This window comes from Schistocerca gregaria, chromosome 4 (assembly GCF_023897955.1).
Source record: "Schistocerca gregaria isolate iqSchGreg1 chromosome 4, iqSchGreg1.2, whole genome shotgun sequence".
Lineage (NCBI taxonomy): Eukaryota > Metazoa > Arthropoda > Insecta > Orthoptera > Acrididae > Schistocerca > Schistocerca gregaria.
Genome location: NC_064923.1, coordinates 540,993,778 through 541,014,751, shown reverse-complemented (window position 1 = coordinate 541,014,751; position 20,974 = coordinate 540,993,778). Strand labels below are relative to the sequence as shown.

Below are 20,974 nucleotides of genomic sequence, written 5' to 3'. Positions count from 1 at the left end.
TAGTATGGTACTGAGACATGAGCTGTGGGAAAACTGGAACATTAGGTGGAAGCATTTGTGATGTCCCGATACAGAAGATTGTTGATAGTTAGGTGTAGTGATAAGATAAGGAATGAGGCGGTTTTCTGCATTATCGGCGAGGAAAGGGGTAAATATAAAACACCGATAAGAAGCAGAGACAGGAGGATAGCATATCTGTAACACATCGGGCAATAACTTCCATTGTACTTGTGTGAGCTGTAGAGGGTAAAAAATGGGAGACAGAAATTGGAATACATCCCGCAGATAACTGAGGATGTCTGTTGCAAGTGCTACTTTGAGATGAAAAGGTTGGCGCAGAAGAATAATTCGCGATGGGCTGCTACAAACTGGTCAGAAGACTGATGACTCAAGAAAAGAAAGTTTAGATCGTTGCTTAGGACTTGATTTTGTTGGTTCATTCTTGTCCAACATAATGTCAGTAAATGGTCTATTCACAAGCTACCGCGCAACTTATAAAACTTACCCAGGTTTTGCTAAATTATGCAAGCAAATACGAGGGTAAGTCAGTAAGTATCTGCAGTGTTACTCCAGTTTACTTTAAGTTGTCTCTACGGCTTTATGTGCTTACCTGCTGCTAGACGGCACAGTATTCTGCCATTATGGTACTTGCAACATTATCACATCAGCACGCTCTGTGCTATTGCGACTAAAGTTGGCCGCGCCACTTTCTTCTTACACCATAGAAGAACAGCTTTCCGTAGTCAATCTTCTATGGTCTGACTGTGTACCAGTCTCGGCTTTCAAGGAGTGTGCGCAAGACGTGTTCCAAAAAAAGAAAAAATCGATGAAAAGCAGAGACAAAATCGTGTGAAAATCTGTCATCACATACGGGATCATCCCGCTAGTAGACGTGGCACATTTCTGAAACAAAAGGTTCGCAGGAGAGCTTCTGTAAAGTTTGGAAGGTAGGAGACGAGGTAATGGCAGAAGTAAAGCTGTGAGGACGGGGCGTGAGCCGTGCTTAGGTAGCTCAGTTGGTAGAGCACTTGCCCGCGAAAGGCAAAGGTCTCGAGTTCGAGTCTCGGTCCGGCACACAGTTTTAATCTGCCAAGAGTTTTCATTACCGAAACAAATCATCACTGGTTATGAAACATGGAATTCACTACTTCGACCCAGAGAGAAAGAGCAGGGGCTGGAAGAACCCGGAAGATCTCCAGTCAAAAATAAATTCAAGATGAACGCTCGGTGGGAAAAGTAATGCCCCCAGCCTTCTGGGACTCACCATGGCCATTCACGGAACAATACCTGGAAAAGAGGCCAGCAATAAACATTGAACGTTATAGTGACATCCTGTTTAGCAAATTGAAGCCCGCTGTTCTCTGTAAACGCAGATGTCAATTGTCGGAAGACGTTATTTTGTTGCAAGATAATGTGCGTTCACATTCCGCCGGCAACACAGCCCAAAGTCTCCAGATGCTGCGTTTCGAGAAGAACCCGAGAAGAGCACGTATTCCGCAAATAGAGATCAACAGTGACAGCCACACTGGACTTATTAAAAACGATTCAACAGAGTTTTGAAGAGAGAGAGAGTGTGTGGCACTGACACTCTGTGACCTCAGCAAAGCCTCTGACTGCATTGTGCACACATTCCCGTCCCGATCTCGTCCCGTCGGATAGCCGTCCGTTTGGTCCTCTTAAAGACGCTTTAAGAGGCTGTCGATTCAGCTCCGATCAACAGTTGAAGGAAACTGTGCGTACGTGCCTTGCTGTACAACCAAAAATATTTATTTCAGAGGGTACGGGAAAGCTCGTGCAACGGTGTACCAGTTGCATTGAAAAGCATCGTGACTTCGTAGAAAAATAACATCAATAAATATGGTGTGTTCTTGTAATAAATTATAAAAATAGATTGCAGATGCTTATTGACTGACCCTTGTATTACTGGAACACTTAAAATTCTATAGTCACTAACAACACTAACAAACACTCAGAACGTGTAGACATCTATGTCATGTCCTGCACACTGCTAAAGAAAATTATTGCAGAATTAGCTCAGCCACTAGCCATGGCAATAAACAAATGTCTATCTTCTGGTGTCTTCCCAGACTTCCTTAAACTGGCGCGCACAGTACCAATATATAAGAAGGGGGATCCATGCAAGGTGTCCAGCTTCACACCAATCTCAGTGGTACCAATACTAGCTAAAGTTATTGAATCTGTGATGCACTGCCAGGTACTGAATTACTTTGAGGAAAACAACTTATTCCAAAACACAGAGCACGTATTCCGCAAATAGAAATCAACAGTGACAGCCACACTGGACTTATTAAAAACGATTCAACAGAGTTTTGAAGAGAGAGAGAATGTGGCACTGACACTCTGTGACCTCAGCAAAGCCTTTGACTGCATCTCACACACAGCACTAACAGCCAAGTTAAGATGTTATGGTGTTGGTGGTGTTGTTCTATCAACACTTCAATCTTATTTGGAAAACCGAAAGAAGGTAATATCAGTGCACAGAGCAACTTCTCTTGAACAAAAACTGTAACATGGAGTGCCCCAAGGATCAGTCTTAGGACCTCTCCTATTCCTCATATATGTCAATGATATGAGCTGTAGTAGTCAAATGTTGCAGTTTGCAGATGACACTACCCTTATTGCCAAAGGACATACAGCCGCAGAAGCTCCTGGTGAATCAAATTTGATGTTTGAAGAAATAAAAGAATGGTTCATAATAAACAAAATGAAGATCAGTGAAGAAAAAACCCAACATTTGATATGCAGTCTAGCCAACATTGAAGACCAAGAAAACGTGGAGACTGTCAGACTACTGAGCTTCAAGATTGACAGCAAACTCTCCATGAATGATCACACTGCATATGTATGCACCAAACTTTCTCGTGTGATATACCTCCTGAGGAAGCTGAAGAGGGTAATAACTGACCAGTTTCTCACAATAGTCTACCATGCATTCTTCCACAGCCACATTAGCTATGGACTGTTATTGTGGGTACACTCCTCAGGCAACAAAGATGTGTTGCTATTACAGAAAAAAATAGCCATCACATCCTCCAGCAAAAGTCTGGACCACTGTAAGCCTATTTTCAGCAGGCTAGGCACAATGACTGTTTTTAGCCAGTATGTGTTTTTCTGCCTCATTGATATAAAAGAAAATCAAAGGAATTTTAGCATAAGACAAGAAACACATAATCATGAGACTCGCTGTAAGAGGAACATTGAAGTGCCAAGGTGTCGCCTATCAAGTACACAAGACAGCTTTCCAACAGCCGCCCTAAAAATGTACAATCAACTGCCTCCAGAAGTGAAATCCCTGCCACCTGAATTATTTCGGAAAAAAATGCTCAGGAATTGAAACAAAATCCACTATATTCCTTGGAAAAGTTTTTCAACAGTGGTTCTAGTGAATGGACAAAATAATAAATATTGTTATGTTTTATATATAATTTTGTCTAAATTTAATATTCTTTTTATGTTCTCAGTTAACAGAACATTTAATTTTGTGTTTTACTTAAATTACATATTTTGCCAAAATGAAGTGTGTGATCTACATGGTCTTGTAAACATTTTGCTTTATGGTATTTTCATTTGCTGCTATTATGTTTTACTTTCCTGTTTAGTTATATTTCATTTTCTCTATGTTCTATGTGTTTTTGTGCACTGCATAAATATTTTCATTTATTTGTAATATAAACTTTGTATACGTTGTTGTATAAATGTTTGTTGATAAACATTGTATTTGTGACGCAGTCTGTACAGCCATGGCTGGTAAACGACGAAGATATAGTAATAAAGTAATAACGGACCATTATTCTTTACGTATGAAAAGTAGCAACAGTATGGTTCATTGCACTCAACAGTCTAAATTTTTATTGCAGGTTAATGCATATTTTTAAACTCCTTATGACACGAAGTGTGCGTTTAGCTACAAGGAGAATGTGCGTGAGCTCAGTTTATCGGTGTCGTCAGCCCGTATGACGACGGCGAGCAGCCCTGGCCGCCTTGGAGTGTGGGCCACGCCTTCCCGCCACCTTCTTCCGCCTCCTTACCAGCTGTCGCCTCCGCAGGCGGTCCTCCTGGTCGCTTTCTGACTCGGAGTCGTCGTCGTCGTTGTCTGAATCGTCGTTGTACCCCTCCTCAGGAACGCAAGGCACCAGCGTTACCTGCAGAATGAGATACAACGTGAGTGAAAGGAATTAAGCAACTGTAAGAAAAAGTTTCAAATACACAACCGGAAACGGGAAATGTTACATCATGAAACACCAGTTCGATGCTTACAAAACTTTGTGAGAATGTTCCTCACGAAATGCGTAAAAAGGATTAAGCTTTCATTCTATACGGATCCGATTTTCTACATCAGTATCAGTACGTAATGTAACCCCCATGAGTACGAATACATTCTCGTATTCATTGTGGTATGCTTTTTCGAGAAATTTGTAGCCAGACCGGAAACACATGCTGCGCTGCTTCACGAAGATGGCTGCGTGGCTCTCGCATCCCCGACATGGTCTACACATGACCAATCAGGGAACAAGGCAGACTACTCAAGGATCCGTACATTCCTCATGTGTATTGTGGTGTCAAATACTGCGTGCTGTAGGGCATTAACCTTGTAAGAGGACCATGACTAAGGAATTTATTGCTAGCGCACTCTACCAGATGTAACTTCGATGGATTGCTCACTCGCTGCCTGCGATATGTAAGCAACAATAGAATCGCAGAACAAAGAGCAGTGTTGGGCGGTTGGGTCAGGTCGCTATTAGAAAGCAGTTGTCGAGTTGTTTAGCTCACAGAAAGCACTTGTGTCCTGTATGGAATTACGAAAGCCGGTCGTGGAGAGCGATGGCGGTGCCTGAGCGATGTAGTGTAAGGTAAAAGTAAAAATTATTATTTATAGCCGCGCGCATATGTAAATTGTAACAACTGATTTTGTATTATGGTTATATCATGTCCCATACAAAATGTTTTTAAAGAATCTTTCAATAATAATCTTTCTTATAAAACTAACTTTTGACAATCATTCATTTCAATTTAAAGATTTTACTAATTTCTCCTATCCATGGTCATCGCGATTATTGTAAGAAAAAATCAGTTGTTTCTTTTTATACATGGCAAATCTAGTGGTCAGCATCGCACTGGGCTCTGCCAAAAAATTTCTTATAGGAACAGACATATACGCGTTATGTGGCTACTTCATTGAGGTAAGAATTTTCAGTTTATTCAGAACGACTTTTCAGGGCCATGACGCAGCATTGTTAACGTCCAGATTTATCAGTTTAGATTCACAGTCAGTTAATTATTGAAAGCTTATATATGAGTCCCATTTATCAGGAGGTTACGGAAATAAATAAACTGTGGGAAGGTTACAACCTGCTAGAATATGTCGTTCCATAGCCTGGTCATGGAAAGTATGACAACCTGGTTTATCATTCTGTTCCGTAGGATATTTACAGTAAGACAATCCTTCTGTTAACTATATAAGTGATCCTTAGACCAAAGGCTATCCAAAAGACTTGACCCTACCTTTCTACCATCAACAGAATCCTAGATATGAGTCCTGGAAAACCCCGTTTTTATGCGCGCTGGCTTGGAACATATTAGGTAGACCATTCTGTCGCATGCGCACCGATTCCCTATTAAATCATTTTAAAAAAATTCTCACGTTTCCTAATCGCAGCATCTCCGGTATTTACAGAAAACCCGTAATCGTTTGGTTAGTAATTAGGTGTAACATACTAACACAAACCTTTTCTGTACCGTAAATGTGGTGGCAAAGACCTCTACTAGCAGTTTGCATGCTGAATATCTTTTGTTAAAGAAAAACCACCTATGTTTCAAGAAATTTAAATCAAGTCCGTCAAGACAAGGGCATAGCACAAGAACATAAATGACAGGAACTAAAACGGTGGTACACTTCGCTTTGTATATTCTACTGTCGTTCAAGGATTATCTTAATCGACATCTATACAGATAATACACTGTTTGAGGTCCCAAAAGCTATTGTGAACACCCAACTATGAAAACAAGCTTGTCCAGGTCGTGAACGCCGAAGGGATGGTGACTGGCCGCCGTGTCACCCTCTGCCTTGCGGCGTCATAAGGGTACATGGAGGGTGGTCTGAACACCGCTCACCAGGCCGTTTTGTAGACCTTCCAGGCTGTGAAGCCGCTGCTAGTGTCAAGCAGATACTCAGCTGGCATCACGAAGCTGGGTACAATTTGTACTATCCAAATATATTGCATGTAAATTGTGCTAAACTTACCCATAGTTTACGTGGTCGAAGCATGGTTGATGACAATATAATTTCACCATAAACAGAACACGCTAGTTAGACGCTGCATCGTTTAAAATGTAGAGAAATACTGAGTTATTTGCTAACCGTCCCATCTCGGTGCGTCTACATTCCTCTGTATCCTCGAAATTCTGTTCGAATTAACTAATTTTTATCAGCTTAGCAAATTTCTCCATTTAATTTTTCACTGTCTTTGTTCCCTCTTGATTTGTATGGGTATTGCTCGTCTCTCTGGATTTATGAAGAATTTAATTTCTCTTCTTCTTCAGTCTATCTGAATTACGACTTATTTCAACTGGAGGCGCTCCATCCAATCCTGTTCTGATTATATTCTTTCACCTGTCTGTAAGTTCGTCGTCTTCTAATGTCGTCCATCACTCCAATTCTCTTCTTACCCCTTCCTCTCATCCATTCCACTTTTCCCTCTATAGTTCTTTGATGCAGATAATTCCTACGTAGTACACTGTGTTTTCAAAAGAATCTGGACATCTGTCTGAAAATTACTTGCAAGTTCGTGGCGCCCTCCGTCGGTAACGCTGGAATTCAATATGGTGTTGGCCCACCCTTTGCCTTGATGACAGCTTCCACTCTCGCAGGCATACGTTCAATCAGGTGCTGGAAGGTTTCTTAGGGAATGGCAGCGCATTCTCCACGGAGTGCTGCACTGAGGAGAGGTATCGATGTCGGTCCGTGAAGCCTGGCACGAAGTCGGCGTTCCAAAATATCCCAAAGGTGTTCTATAGGATTCAGGTCTGGACTCTGTGCAGGCCAGCCCATTATAGGCATGTTATTGCCGTGTAGCCACTCCGCCGTAGGCCGTACATTATGAACAGATGCTCAATAGTGCAGAAAGATGCAATTCACATCCACGAGTTGCTCTTCAACAGTGGGAAGCAAGAAGGTGCTATGTAGGCTTGTGCTGCGATTGTGTCACGCAAAACAACAAGGGGTGCAAGCTCCTCCATGAAAAACACAGCCATACCGTAACAACATCGCCTCCGAATTTTATTGTTGGCACTACAAAGACTGGCAAATGACGTTCACCGGTCATTCGCCATACCTACACCCAGCCATCGGATCGCCACGTTGTGTACCGTAATTCGTCACTCCACACAACGTTTTTCCGCTGTTCAATGGTCCAATGTTTACGCTCCTTACACCATGCGAAGCGTCGTTTGGTATTTACCGGCGTGGTGTGGCTCATGAGCAGCCGCTCGGCTATGAAATCAAAGCTTTCTTACCTCCCAGCTAACTGTGCAGAGTATCCTGATGCAGTTTGGAATTCCTGTGTGATGGTCTGGATAGATGTCTATTACACGTTACGACCCTCTTCAACTGTCGGCGGTCTCTGCCAGTCAACAGACGAGGTCGGCCTGTACGCTTTTGTGCTGTACGTGTCCCTTCGCCTTTCCTCTTCACTATCACACCGGAAACAGTGGACCTAGGCATGTGTAGGAGCGTGGAAATCTCGCGAACAGACACGAGTGACACCCAATCACCTGACCTCGTTCGAAGTCCTTGAGTTCCGCGAGGTGCCCCATTCTGCTCTCTAACGATGTCTAATGACTACTGAGGTCGCTGATACGGAATACCTGGCAGTAGGTGTCAGCACAATGAACATAATATGAAAAACATTTGTTTTTGTAGGTGTCCGCATACTTTTGATCACATAGTGTGTATGCTCCGGCAAAATTTTTTTCATATTTCTGATAACTTCCAATAAATTTCTTTGTTGGCATATTTTCTTCAGTACGTCTTCATTGTTAGGTCTGTCAGTCAGTTTCGCCTTAAGCATTATTCTTCTTAAGACTTTCTAAATATCTTACTTCTTTCTTTTTAAGTGTCCACGATTCACTGCTATATGACAGGACACTCTAGAAATAGTATTTAGCAAGTCTTTTTCTTAGTTACATTGGCATTCTTATGAATGTTAGCTTATGAATATAACTAACTGCTTCACATTTTCAAACGTTCTCTTTCACATGGATATCCTCCTTATTTTTTGCCTTCTTCTTGTGTTCTGTGCCATTAAACTAGTTCTATCGTTTATTTCAAGACTATGTTGACTGAAGCCTTTATCACTTTTGTCTTCCCCATTTTTATTTATGTTCCTTCTAGCAAGACTTTACATAGCCACATTTCAAAAACACTTCTGATTCCGCCATCTCCGTATGATCATCCGTATTTTACACTCTGTATCCTTTCGCTTCTAATTACAATGCCTCTTGCCTCTTCTTTGCTTTTTAGCTATCAGTTCTTTTCCAAATACTCTGAATACTTCGGTGACTGTGAGCACTATTGCCTTATATTGCCTTACACCCCTTCTAATGTTCATCCCTTCTATCTCCTCATTCGATAAATTGTCCCTTTTTTCTTTGTGTATACCTCTTTAATTAACCTTATACCTCTCTAGTCTATCCAACATCTTTTTAAAAATCTCATTAGTATGCTCCAGGTGATTAGCGAAAGTCTTCTGCATGTCGGTAAAACAAACATACACCTGCTTCTTCATTTCTGTCATTCTTTCTCCAATCATCATCTCACAACGTATAGAAACTCATGTTCCTTTACTTTTTCAAAAGTCGAGTTGGTCCTCCCTAGAATTTTCATCAATTTTTTTTCAATTCTACTTGGTATTTTCAATTCTCCTTTTTCCTTAGTATTTTCATTATCAAACGCAATATAAACAAATCCCCCATCGACGGCCCATGATAGGCCTACCAGAATAAACAACGTCACAGTGCAAACTAAAATACGCTAGAGACCACAGACAGAAGACTGTCGACCTGTTTTTCAACAGCATCTTAATTTTTCACTGCTTTATACCTCCTATCAAATTGGACTTGAATGAGGTGTATTCTGCGTCTGTTGGTTACAGTCATCAAACGTGAATACTGTACATTTTTTTTGATAACAGTAATTTGCCATCCACGCGACCACTACTACGCTAAACCACACAGCTGAGCAATAATGTTGCCACTGCTAGCTGGTAAGCTACTACAAAGTATTCGTCCCTCGTAAATTAATATAGCAATTTCTCTATCATGCACTTCTAGAAAACAATTCTCAAACCCCAAAAATGCAAAATGGTACACCATAGACCCTCTACCGATTGTTTATTAAACTGGTACAACCGAATTTCCATGACTATAGACATGGGCGTCTACAGAAATTTATCGACGGGGGGTAAGAGACTAAAACAGTTATTTTTGCTATAAACTGTCTGTTTCCAGATGTATCATGCCACAAGAATTAATTTTATAGGTAATACAAAAAACTTATTCCTGGGGAATTGATGATTAGCCACTCACTCCTAAAAGTGTAAGAGAATTCTGTAATGAACAAAACCTCTGTATTCCAAGTACCAACTGGCGGGAGGGGTCCGGGGAACCCCCCCCCCCCCCCCCAAATTGCCTGCCACCTTGGAAACGTCTATGCCTTTGCCATATGTTGATTAAATTTTGTAATGCGGGTTTGTTCAGTATACAAGGTGGTCACAAACAGTCTGAAAACCCTGTGAGGATATTTCTTGTCAGTTGTGCTAGGGGATAATTGATAAGGAAAAATTTAATTCGCTGGATCGTTTCTGAGTTAATTAGCGTTGAAGCTACCCAATCAAGCCGTAGTGCTCACATATTGAGGCAACTCGCTAGATACAATTAGTGTCAGTCGTTCTTATATCGCAGATGATAGTGCACGAGGCGTTTCCGTCACTGGCTCAGGTTCGATCCTCAATGGTATCTCATGCCAAATTTTTGAATCACTCTTTTGGTCCTTTTTAGTAAACCAAACGAAGAACACATTTGGCGATACTGTCTCCGACGGGCCACTTGAATTTGCGTGCGCAACTGCGTGATTGGCTTGATTGGCCAACTTCAATACTGTTCATATCGGAAACGGCTCATTGTATCGAATTTTTTTTCTTTACAGTTATTTCTCAGCACATCCTACCCTGCAACACCCTTAATAACTTTTCAGACTGTTTTCGACCAGCCTGTATGAAAAAGCCGTTCCCACACATGAAGAATGGAGTAATTGCATGATGGCTACTGGGAGTGTCTAGTGTTACTGGAATTTTTCAGATGGAAGCCGCCATACCCAGAGGATGTGCACGCACAGCCAATCGCCGTCTTTCGGATTTTGAGAAAGGTTGGGGCACGAGAGAATCATTTCGACAGAACGCACAGTCAGTTGGACGCAGTGCAATGACTGCAGAACGAGTGGTGGAGAAACAGACTTAGGACAACAACGCGGCGATGTTAGGCAAGAGTCTCCCAGAAGAATTTCACCACGAGAACGTAGTACCATTGTTCGACTGTCTCTGACGAACAGATGGATGACAACATAAAATAATCGGGCAGAGGTTACAGGCGGTGTGTCACCACGAAACACTGGTTACACCTTGCTAGATGCTGATGCCTCACCACAGACGATAGAGTTGCGTGATGTAGAGTCAAGACCCGTCTGGAGCACAGAGTGGCAGTCTGTGCTGTTCAGCGACGAGTCTCGTTTCTGACTGTGGTGGTCATATCTATGTCATCGTATCCATAGATGACCTAGTGAAAGGTCACTGGAAGATCTTGATACCAATACACAGAAACTCCTGAAATCATGATGTGGGTGGCTATTTGACATAACAGAACCGTATTTATTAAACGACAACCTTACTGAAATTAGAATTATATTAATACCTTCAACTGCTGATGGGCGTTGATATATAACGGGGACATGTGAAAATGTGTGCCCCGATCGGGATACGAACCCCGGATCTCCTGCTTACATGGTAGACGCTCTACCCATCTGAGCCACCGAGACCACAGAGGATATTGCGCCTGCAGGGACTATCTGGCGCACGCCTCCCGCGAGACCCACATTCTCACCCTGTATGTCCACACACTACTTTCGTAGTGTTCCACCCCAACATACTCATTACTCGTGGAAGACATTCTTACCAAGTCCGCACAGAAGAAGAAGGTCATGGCCGGTATTGCCAGAACTATACTTATATGGATATATAAGTATACAACCTTACTGTGTCGAGGAGATACCACAGTAATTGTTATATTATCTCGGTAACACAATCTAGATCAAAGTATTATTTAATTTCTGTGACCGAGGTCAGCCAGCACAGGCCATCTTAAGATCTGGGCACACAAAAACTTGTTGTAGCAGTTGTTGCGCGGCGTCCACTCAAATGATTTGGTAATTGTTGAAGGCAAGCTGAAGCTCGCCTTTTTTGTGCTCAAATAAGAGCAGCTTGCAGCTGACAGTAACTGTTCCACAGTTCCTAGACGCACGTAAATGCAGCTAACTTCTGTGTGACATCGATCAAACACGAGACTGCAGGTCATTCAGTTGTGTGAGAAGTATATGAACGTATACCTTTTGTTCAACGTTTCTGCAAGAATATTGTTTTGAGTTTTCCCAAATGCCTAATTTGCGAGGGAAAGTAGGTCACTGGAAGCCCTATCGACGTGGAGCTCACAATTGAGGAAGCTACAGCTTATATCGATGGTTATGGAGGGAATTTGCCGTAGCACTGATCGTAGATTATACCAGTATCAATCCAAAATTGTGTTATCGACGCCACAGAAGCTTGTACTTGAATTTTACTCAACCCGAATACGACTACGGTCTGTTAACAATAGAGAAAGTAAAGTGACTCGATGGGAGCGAGGACAGGTACAGAAAACAATAAGAAAAAATAAATCTTTATTGGATCCACACAACCGTTGGATCATAGATACTAATCAAGCTATCAGTTGCACATGTCAGTCTTTGATTACTGTGAAGCAGCTTACCTCGTCTTCATCCATTCGCTTGCAAAGGACTGTGCAGAAAGTGTGGACATCCAAACCCAGCAGGAGGTCTCTGTTGCTAGGAGTATGTGGGACAACCGCTTTGCTATTTCCATGTCTGCTTTCTGCTGACTCCTCCGTATCTGGAAATAGCCACGAGTAGAATTATTATGATGTCGAGCATTCAGTATCACTTTTGTAGAGTAATCTACAACGAGAATAGCATAGTCGTTAAATGAATATGAGTCTATTCAGTGTCATGTATCGTATCTTAACAATACACCATTGCGTTGGTATAACTGTCAATTAACTTAGACTCTCAACGCTGAAAGAGTTCTTCAATGGCATTTCTTGTAGATACTTCATTGTCAAAGCGCTTAAAACCTCGAGACAGCTAGTTGGTCAGAGTACCGATGACCATGGTTGGTGAGGCGAAATCTGATATTACATGTTATAATAAAAATGCACTAAAACTTCATTGCAGCTCCCCTTTCTAGACGGCACATATGGTACGTTGCATGCAGATCAGACTTGACACTACTGCCATAAACTACTTTCACTTAAATTTTAATATCTCTTACAGTTCGGTTTAATAGTATGAAATACTAGTCCCGACGGACAAGAGACTTCCTGAAGGGAGTCACTGATGTCGCCCAGTGTCAAGGCAGCATCGCCGTCTCCCTGTCCCACTGTGCAACAAACCGTCAAACTCTAGCCTGAAGGGGTGAAGCTATCCACTACACAACCAGCAGGCAGGAAAGGACAGAAGGAATATTCCTGAGAAGACTTCCTCTCTCCCTCCAGCCAAACAACACCCAAGTCTTCCTCTAACCAGAAAGGCTTGAAGAAGACTGCTAAAGACAAACGGTCTTCTCCTTCACCAACTCGAAGAGCCTGCTCGATGATGTCGCTACGCGGTCACTTAGCCCAGCCGGCCTCTATCTTGCTGGTGCACACCACCAAGAGTTTTTCAGCGTTGGACTCCACAGACCGACAACACAAACATGCCGATACATCTGTGGACCCCATGGAGCAGGATCCTCCTGCTTCTGTGCCCTGTAGTAGGGACTCTCCACCAGCTGTCCCAAAGAGTTGACAACCCTACATCTCTTCCTCCCCATGAGTGTCATTCAATGAGACATTCGCGCACTTCAGACCCACAAAGATGATATACAGCTGCTTCTAACATTGCAGCATCCCCTTGTATTCTGCCTTCAGGAAACGAAATTGCGCCCTCAAGATTGCTTTGAGCTTTCGCATTACTTACGAATTTATTTTGATCTTCCCGCTGAGGTCGGCATCCCATCTCAAGGGGGCGTTATGCTGTTCATATGGGATGACGTTCGTGGTCAACCCATCTCCCTGACTACCCGTCTTCAAGCTGTCATCGTTCACCTTTTCCTTCCCCGCCTGACTTTCTCCCTCGGTATCATTTATGTACCTCTTTCCTTTGATGTCTTCAGGGCAGACTTCCTTGAGCTTATTGGGTAGCTTCCTCCTCCATTTTTGCTACTCGGTGACTTTAACGTATATCATCCCCTTTGGGGCTCTCCTAGGACCTGTCAGAGATGTGCCCTCTTGGCTGACCTTCTTAACCAACTCAGCCTCTTCTGCCTTAACACTGGAGCACCCACTTTCCTTTCTGACTCCTCGCATACCTATTCCCATTTGCACCTATCCTTTTTCACTGCCCAGCTTGCCCATCGTCTTGAGTGCTCCGTTCTTTCTGACATCTACTCAAGCGACCATTTCCTGTGTGCTCTCCATCTGCTGACTCCTACCCCATCCACATGCACGCCCAAATGGCGGCTTACTAAAGCTGACTGGCAGCTTTACAGCTCCCTGGTGACCTTTTCAGGATAGGATTTCCTCAGTTGTGATGACCAGGTGGACTATCTCACCAACGTTATCCTTACTGTTGCAGAACATTCCATTTCTCGCACTTCCTCTTTACCATGTCGTGTCCCAGTCCCTTGGTGGACTGAGGCCGTTAGCAGAATTCTGGTACAGCTGAGTATCTTCTGCTGTCGCAAAAGGTCGTAGTACTATTGCGTTGTTGTGGTCTTCAGAACAAAGACTGGTTTAATGCAGCTCTACAGGCCGCTCTGTCCTGTGCAAGCTTCTTCACCTCCGAGTAACTACTACAACCTACATCCTTCTATCACTTGCAAATACGTATATGTGTGAAACAGGATTCTCATTTCTTTTGAAAAAAATAAGTATCACAACACGTCTGACGCGGAATTAGTCATTAAAATTCCACAAAGACTATAAATATTTCGATTTTCAATTATTTTAAGCGCTTTAGGATTACTTTTGGTATTACTTTTTACGTAAATTAATGTTATTTGAAAAACTTTTATTTTTCCAAATAAACGCCTTACTAAGTGTTGTATTGTAACATAATACATTAAGAAACAAGGAGTTTGCGATAAAAGTGGACATTAAAAATGGCTCCACACGCCAAAAACAGTAAGAAATGCTGGTCTAAGTGAGAGAAAATTGCAACTGTGTATAACGGGTGAAAAGTAATTTGAGGTGAACCTCGCCTTACGCGAAAAATCCGGTTTCATGTTATGGTCTAGCCTCGAATTTTTAATTTACACTTCACATGTATTACATTGCAAATACCAGAAGGCCCTGCACTCAAATCATGCCACTACATTTTTATTTTCATTCTCAACAATTCATTCATTTAATTTCAGTGTAGTTAATTAACTTTATATGGAATTTATTATGTCTAAGATTTAGGGACGAATATCTACGTAGATAAATGACGGCTTAATATGATCAGTACTAATTTATCACAAAATAACACCTTTAATACTTGAGCCATTCAACATTACATCTCGGTTAACGAACTCGACTCACGAAACAGAGGAGGAGGGTATGGATACTTGTCTGTGCACATTGGTTTTTTTTTTTTTAATGTTTCATTGGTTTCTTCAGGTCATTTCAGACGAGTGACGCGAAATGTCTTCATCTCTCAAGTTTTCCAATTCTCACAATCTCGATGGTGTCTGGTCGTTAGATTTTCTCTTTTTATCTTTCCTCATCTGAACACTAATTGCTGTGTTTTAATTTTGTGTCTTTTAGTATTGGTTATGCTCTCTTAAAGGAGTGCTACCAATTTCCTTATTCTGCATTCGTAATTTTGTCATTTCGCACTCTAGCAACAAAACAACGACATTTATTAGATTACGTAGAAGAAAAACACTTGTGAAATGCGCCAACGTGTTCGAAAAACCTCACATCTCTACTCCGCCTCAGGAAAATTGTCAGCCTCGTTGTAGGCTACTTCATGAATCGCCACGACAAAACCGGTGTCGTTTCAGCATTGCTACTGCCAGAAGAGCTGAACTGTTACATGTTTCATGTATGAGGTAAGTTGAAAGTAATTTTTAATGTAATTGAGTATTACACTGTCTGTATTCATACATACCTATGCCTTACATTACAGTGTTCTTTAGACTGTCGTGCATATGTGAAGGAACACACAATGTTTTGACGATTAAAGCTGTTATAAATGTTACGAAATTTCGTGCGTTGCAGTGTACAAGAAAAAAATGGAAATTTTTGCTGCAAAGGAAGTTCATACTGAATGCCTTTTCTCGGAGAAAAGTATTTCAACATTGTAGGTTATTTGTGATTCTATGCTTTCATATATTGTGTTCCCTTAATTGTGCCTAACTGATGTTCCTGGCCAAGTCGTATTAATTTTCATGAATTCTAATTTGACTTTTGTATTCTTATATTAAAATAATTTAAACTATTTTTCATTTCTTAGTTTAACTTAAATACTAATTTTATCCGATGGAGGTTCTAATGTCGTATAATATTACAATAAGTAAAAAGAAATATTATTTTGGTTGCAAAAACGGCAAAACTATTATATGAAGGGAACTAAGAAAAACGAAAAAGTTAATAGAAAAGCAACAAAAGTGACACAATTGAATGATTTCATTAATAATTACATGATATCACCTCACATTTGACGAGAACAGAACGAAAATATTTACTTGAAATTTAAAGTGAGCTTAAACTATTTCAATGTAAGTTTCATAGAATTCTTTAACTCGAATTTACTCAATTATTACATTTTTTAGTTGTATCACTGTTCTTGCCGGTGCACGATATGAATTCGCTAGCGATAGAGTAAACATTAAATCATTTGAAACTACCTGGCAGATTAAAACCGAGTGCCGGACCGAAACTGGAAGTCTGACCGTTTGCATTTTGTGGGCAAGTGCTCTACCGACGTTTTTTTTTTTTCTTTTTTCAGTTTGTACATGATTGTTCGTTGCTTTTGGTCTGGGAAGACTTCACTTAACACCCATTTAAGTTCTTCGTTGAATCCTTTATTTAGTTTGTTTTTATTACAGAGGGCAGCCAATCCTCTGACCCAGGACGGTGAGCTGCAGTGCCAGCGACTGAGCTACCCAAGCACAACTCACGACTCTTCCTCGCGGCTTTATTTCCGCCAGTACTTCATCTTCTACCTTCCAATCTTCACAGAAGTTCATCAGCGCACACTCAGATTGAGAGTGAAAATTTTATTCTGGATACATTCCCCAGGTCTCCGTGATATCCTTTCTTCCAAAAGTGCTAGTATTGCATATTTCGCAGGAGAGCTTCTGTGAGTTTGGAAGCGAGGAGACGAGGTACTCGCGGAAGTGAAGCTGTGAGGTGTCGCAAATCGTGCTTGGGTAGCTTCGTCGGTAGAGCACTTGCCCGTGATACGCAAAGGTGCCGTACTCGATTCTCGGTCTGGCACAAAGTTTTAACCTGGCAAGAAGTGTTACATCAGCGCACACTTCGCTCCAGAATGGAAATTTCACTCAGCAGACAAGTCATTTGTAGGGAAGTGAACTGTATGGTGCAATAAAAATTAAAATGCAAACTTTAATTGAAACTCTTGATATATCTGTTTCTTCTATACTTATCAGCAATATTATTTCATACTTTTTCAGCTTAACTCGTTGACTGCAATAACGCCACCGGCAGCCACACAATTTACGTCTCTGGCCTGATGCCGTGGCATGGCTTGCTATGGCTTTCAATATGCGTGCGGCAACCAACGTGTAAATCGAATCTTAAAAGCCGTATAATGCTGTACAGCATTTGCATGGAATCCAAACTAATAAATATATTACTTTAGTTACTTGTGCGTTTTTTTGGTCACTTTAAGGAAATTCTCTTTCAGCAGTTAGTTATCACTGTTAGTTCAGAGTAAGTACTTTCCTTAACAAATGTGATAGAAAACATGAATTCCAAAACCAGATACTTTTTATCTAACGTGTATTACATAGAAATACCACTGACTCTGATACGAATATTGTTAACATCGCAGAGTGACAATACCGAATGCATGCTTAAATCGGCTTTTCTATCTTATTTGCAAGTACAGACGCTTGCAGAATATTGTTACCTGTTGAGTTGTCGGAGAGATCCGATATCAGCGCCGTGGCGACTGAGCGACAGTGTCCTCTGCACACCTGGACCTGCACAAAGAAAACCATGTGTGAAGTAGGCATCAAAGCAAAATACAGCCTTGTTCGGGTTAAGCAGTCTGTGATTTATGCGATTTCACTGTCATATGGACTTCGTGCATTTGCTGCAAGTCGCTGGCAGTATTTTTATTTTGACCACGATTCCCGCAGAGCGAACAATTAGAAAAACATTAAACATTTTCATTGATTTATAGGCGCTCTCCATTGATTGTGCTCCTGTATCTAAAGCTTGACCGGTTATGTGCGGCCTACTGCCGTCCGTTTGGATTCATGACAGGTGTTTTCAATTTTTGACTTGGTGTTTAACCCATTTTTAGTTTTTTATCACATTAATTTGAGAGGATATTTCTTGATGGTTCTTATGGGTTTAAAAAAAAATTGGGCACGCTCATGGACCCATGGCCCATACTTTCCGCCTACCTGACGATCCGCTACGTCATTTATTCATATACAGCGAATGTTCGGTTTCGCCCGTGTTGTAACTTTAACATCATGATTCACCATGTAAGTAATTTGCTCTATTTCTCACTCTTGATTGTAACTGCAATTGGATCACAATTGTAGCAAACGCCTTTTGTAATTTAATAGACTTAAACTATTTATGAGAATAGCCAAGTGATTACTATTCGAAACACCTACTTATGGGTGCAGTTGTCCCTCGTAGAAGAAAGTGTGCAGAAAACTTTTACTTCATCTGTTCAACTCAAATCGAGTCCCACCTAGTGGCGAGAAACAATAAAGCTGGAAGAGAATTTCATGTCTCGTTAGTGAGACACTACTTTGTCAACGCGTGACGACAAAAATTAAACGTAGTGTTAGCTTGATCACACTGTATCTGCGTATCATCGCAGAGTGATAAGTCACAACAACTGAACTAGTGTGTGAAATACTAATCTTTACAACTACAAATGGTTTCTTAAAAGAGCTGTCCATGGTACCTTTTGCTGGTGAATGCAGATTCGTATTGTTAACGAAAGTGCATCATTCTCAATCCATTTTCTAATGATTGCGTACGTAGATCCAGATCTGCTCCATGGCATGAAGCTTTCTTGCGTGGGGACTGGCACTGAGATTTTATATCTCTGAGACACCAGAGAACTTCTCTATGCGTTTCTCTTAAAGCATGCCTCATGGTACCACGGTACATCATCCTCTCGAAAATGTAAACACAACATGCTAGTGACGTCACGTTTCTGCAGTCGAGGTCAACGAGAGAGAGAGGCCACGGCGCTCACGTCACAGCACGTGACAGAGCAGGTCTTAAAGAGTGCCAGCAGCCGTCTCCGGCGGGAAGCGAGTATCTGTTTCAGAAGACTTTAATAATTCTTAACTGCGCGTTTAAATGCATGCAAGCTCTCGGTAGCACGCGACAAAATGAACACATTTAGTGGGTACCCCTTCATAGACTTATTGATTTCGCGTGGGCCCTGCACTGAGCCGAGCGTTTGCGAAAAATGGCGGACTAGACGACTAGTGCGACGGGACAATTTTGTTGCGAGTGGGCCCCGCCTGATACCCTCTAAAACTCTGAGTCTGATGACCTGTGGAAAGGGCCAGTAGGATGAGCCATGAACACAGTGTAAGCGAGCTGCTTCTGTGTTGGCAGCACTGTGTAGCGCTTTGTATTGGGTCTCTGACTGCGCTTTCTTTGTAAGAGACTCTGTGGTTGGTTGGACTCGTGGAGCGCCTGTACACATTTCGCCCATGTTTAAAGATCAATGTCGTAAGACTCCCAAGGCTATCCAAAGGCAGTGTTAGTGATCAGGAAATTGCGAAACTCGATTGCCTGATGGGTTTCTGCACGCCATAGCACTGGACGTGATCTGTCGTTCCCACAAAGAGAGCACACATTGGTGGGCAAAAGTTAAGGACCAATGCAACTTTTGCATGATGTGTCACTTGAGGCGTTGCGCCGTATACCGATCCTGCCTTGGAGGAGGTTAAGTGGGAAATGTGTCTCAGAGTTGGATAGTGACAGATGGTGACGCGAAATTGGACGCGCACGTAGTTTATGTATCAGCCGATAGAGGACAATATTGGATAGGGGACTGATTTAGTTTCAATTGTGCCCACTAGAGTACATGAAAGTAATAGAATGTTTTTCATAAACTGTTCTAGTATTGTAATAAAGTGTTATTATGTCTTTTTGTGTAGGCAAAATGTTATAAATGTGTTTTAGCAGTATCAATGATGCGTGAGTGTGGTTTAAGGATAATATGAAAATAATTGTTTAACGGGTAATGTAGTGGGATTTAGTGTGGAAACATTTCGAAAAAGTATGGATGTGGGCAAAGGGGGTTTTTGTAGAATAGATTTGTAAAGTAAGCCACCACATAAAGTAGCTACCATTAATTCTGTAGTGTTTTCAGTGAATTTTATCCAAGAAAGAAGAGGTGACCATATATTTTTGTGGGTGAGTATGAAGTCATTGTACGCTGGCTCATAGAATGCATTACATTGCAGCAATATCTACTGGGCTAGCCAAGTACGACAGCAAAATGTCCTACGACATCTAAGCCACAGTTGAAAACTGCAAATTCATCGTACTGTAGTAATTCTCGTTAGAGGCTATAAGCAGTGCTCACCACCTGTGAAAAGACTAAAATATATTTTTTATTGGTATAGTTCAATGTATCAGTATAGAATAATTTTCATTCTAGGACACCACATTGTAAAAGTCGTGACCTCATCTCTCTAGGTGTAAAGGTATGTGAGCTGGTGATAAGTATAACATGTTCTAAATTTCTGTAACTGACATCACTGTGTAAAACACCGTAGCGTTACCAAAGAATTTTACAAGATTGTTGATATAAGTATTACTACAAATTGGAAGCAGTGTTGCAGAGGAAGACACCAAAAGGTACTGTGTAATTTTTTGTACCTATAACAGAAAATTACTGTGTTGCATTTCAGTCTACATGATTAATAGTAAGTTTCAGTTCGTTAAAGTGCAGGATACAGTTTTTCTTCGTTTAATGAAAGTGTAATCATATCATTGTAGGCTTGTTCCAACATAAAGTGTGACGTTTTAATAATAATAATACAAAGCAAATTTCTATACAGAGTGATACGATATTGTGAAGTAATACGAAAGTAATGATTACTAGGTACATTATTAACAAAAGTATCACCACAGTAGCTACTCTACTTCATTTTTTAGCAGATTATGTTCACTGATTATTTCACAGTACATTTGTTTATAAGAGTATCATGTTTACAATAGAGACGTTTTGTGCAGATGAAAGTATTCATTATCCCACTAATTAACTCAGTAATATATGGTGTCCATGTTAATCATTTGCAGTGTAACATCGTCATCTCAAAGTCTTGCCCGTCAATATTTGTGCTTTGCTCTTCAATGTTTTTAGTAACGT

The 20,974-nt window shown here is 41.3% G+C and overlaps 1 protein-coding gene across 1 annotated transcript in view; it reads right to left on the bottom strand.

Annotated features, from left to right (window-relative positions):
- Nucleotides 1–3,843: 3,843 nt before the first annotated feature.
- Nucleotides 3,844–20,974, bottom strand: part of LOC126267358 (uncharacterized) — a 29,818-nt gene continuing 12,687 nt past the window's right edge. Inside the window, exons 3-5 of the mRNA XM_049972496.1 lie at nt 17,519–17,591; nt 12,094–12,233; nt 3,844–4,163 (exon numbers count right to left, since the gene is read on the bottom strand). Of these exons, the coding sequence (XP_049828453.1) occupies nt 3,966–4,163; nt 12,094–12,233; nt 17,519–17,591 (411 nt within the window). The 3' untranslated portion in view covers nt 3,844–3,965. The remainder of the gene's footprint in view (nt 4,164–12,093; nt 12,234–17,518; nt 17,592–20,974) is intronic.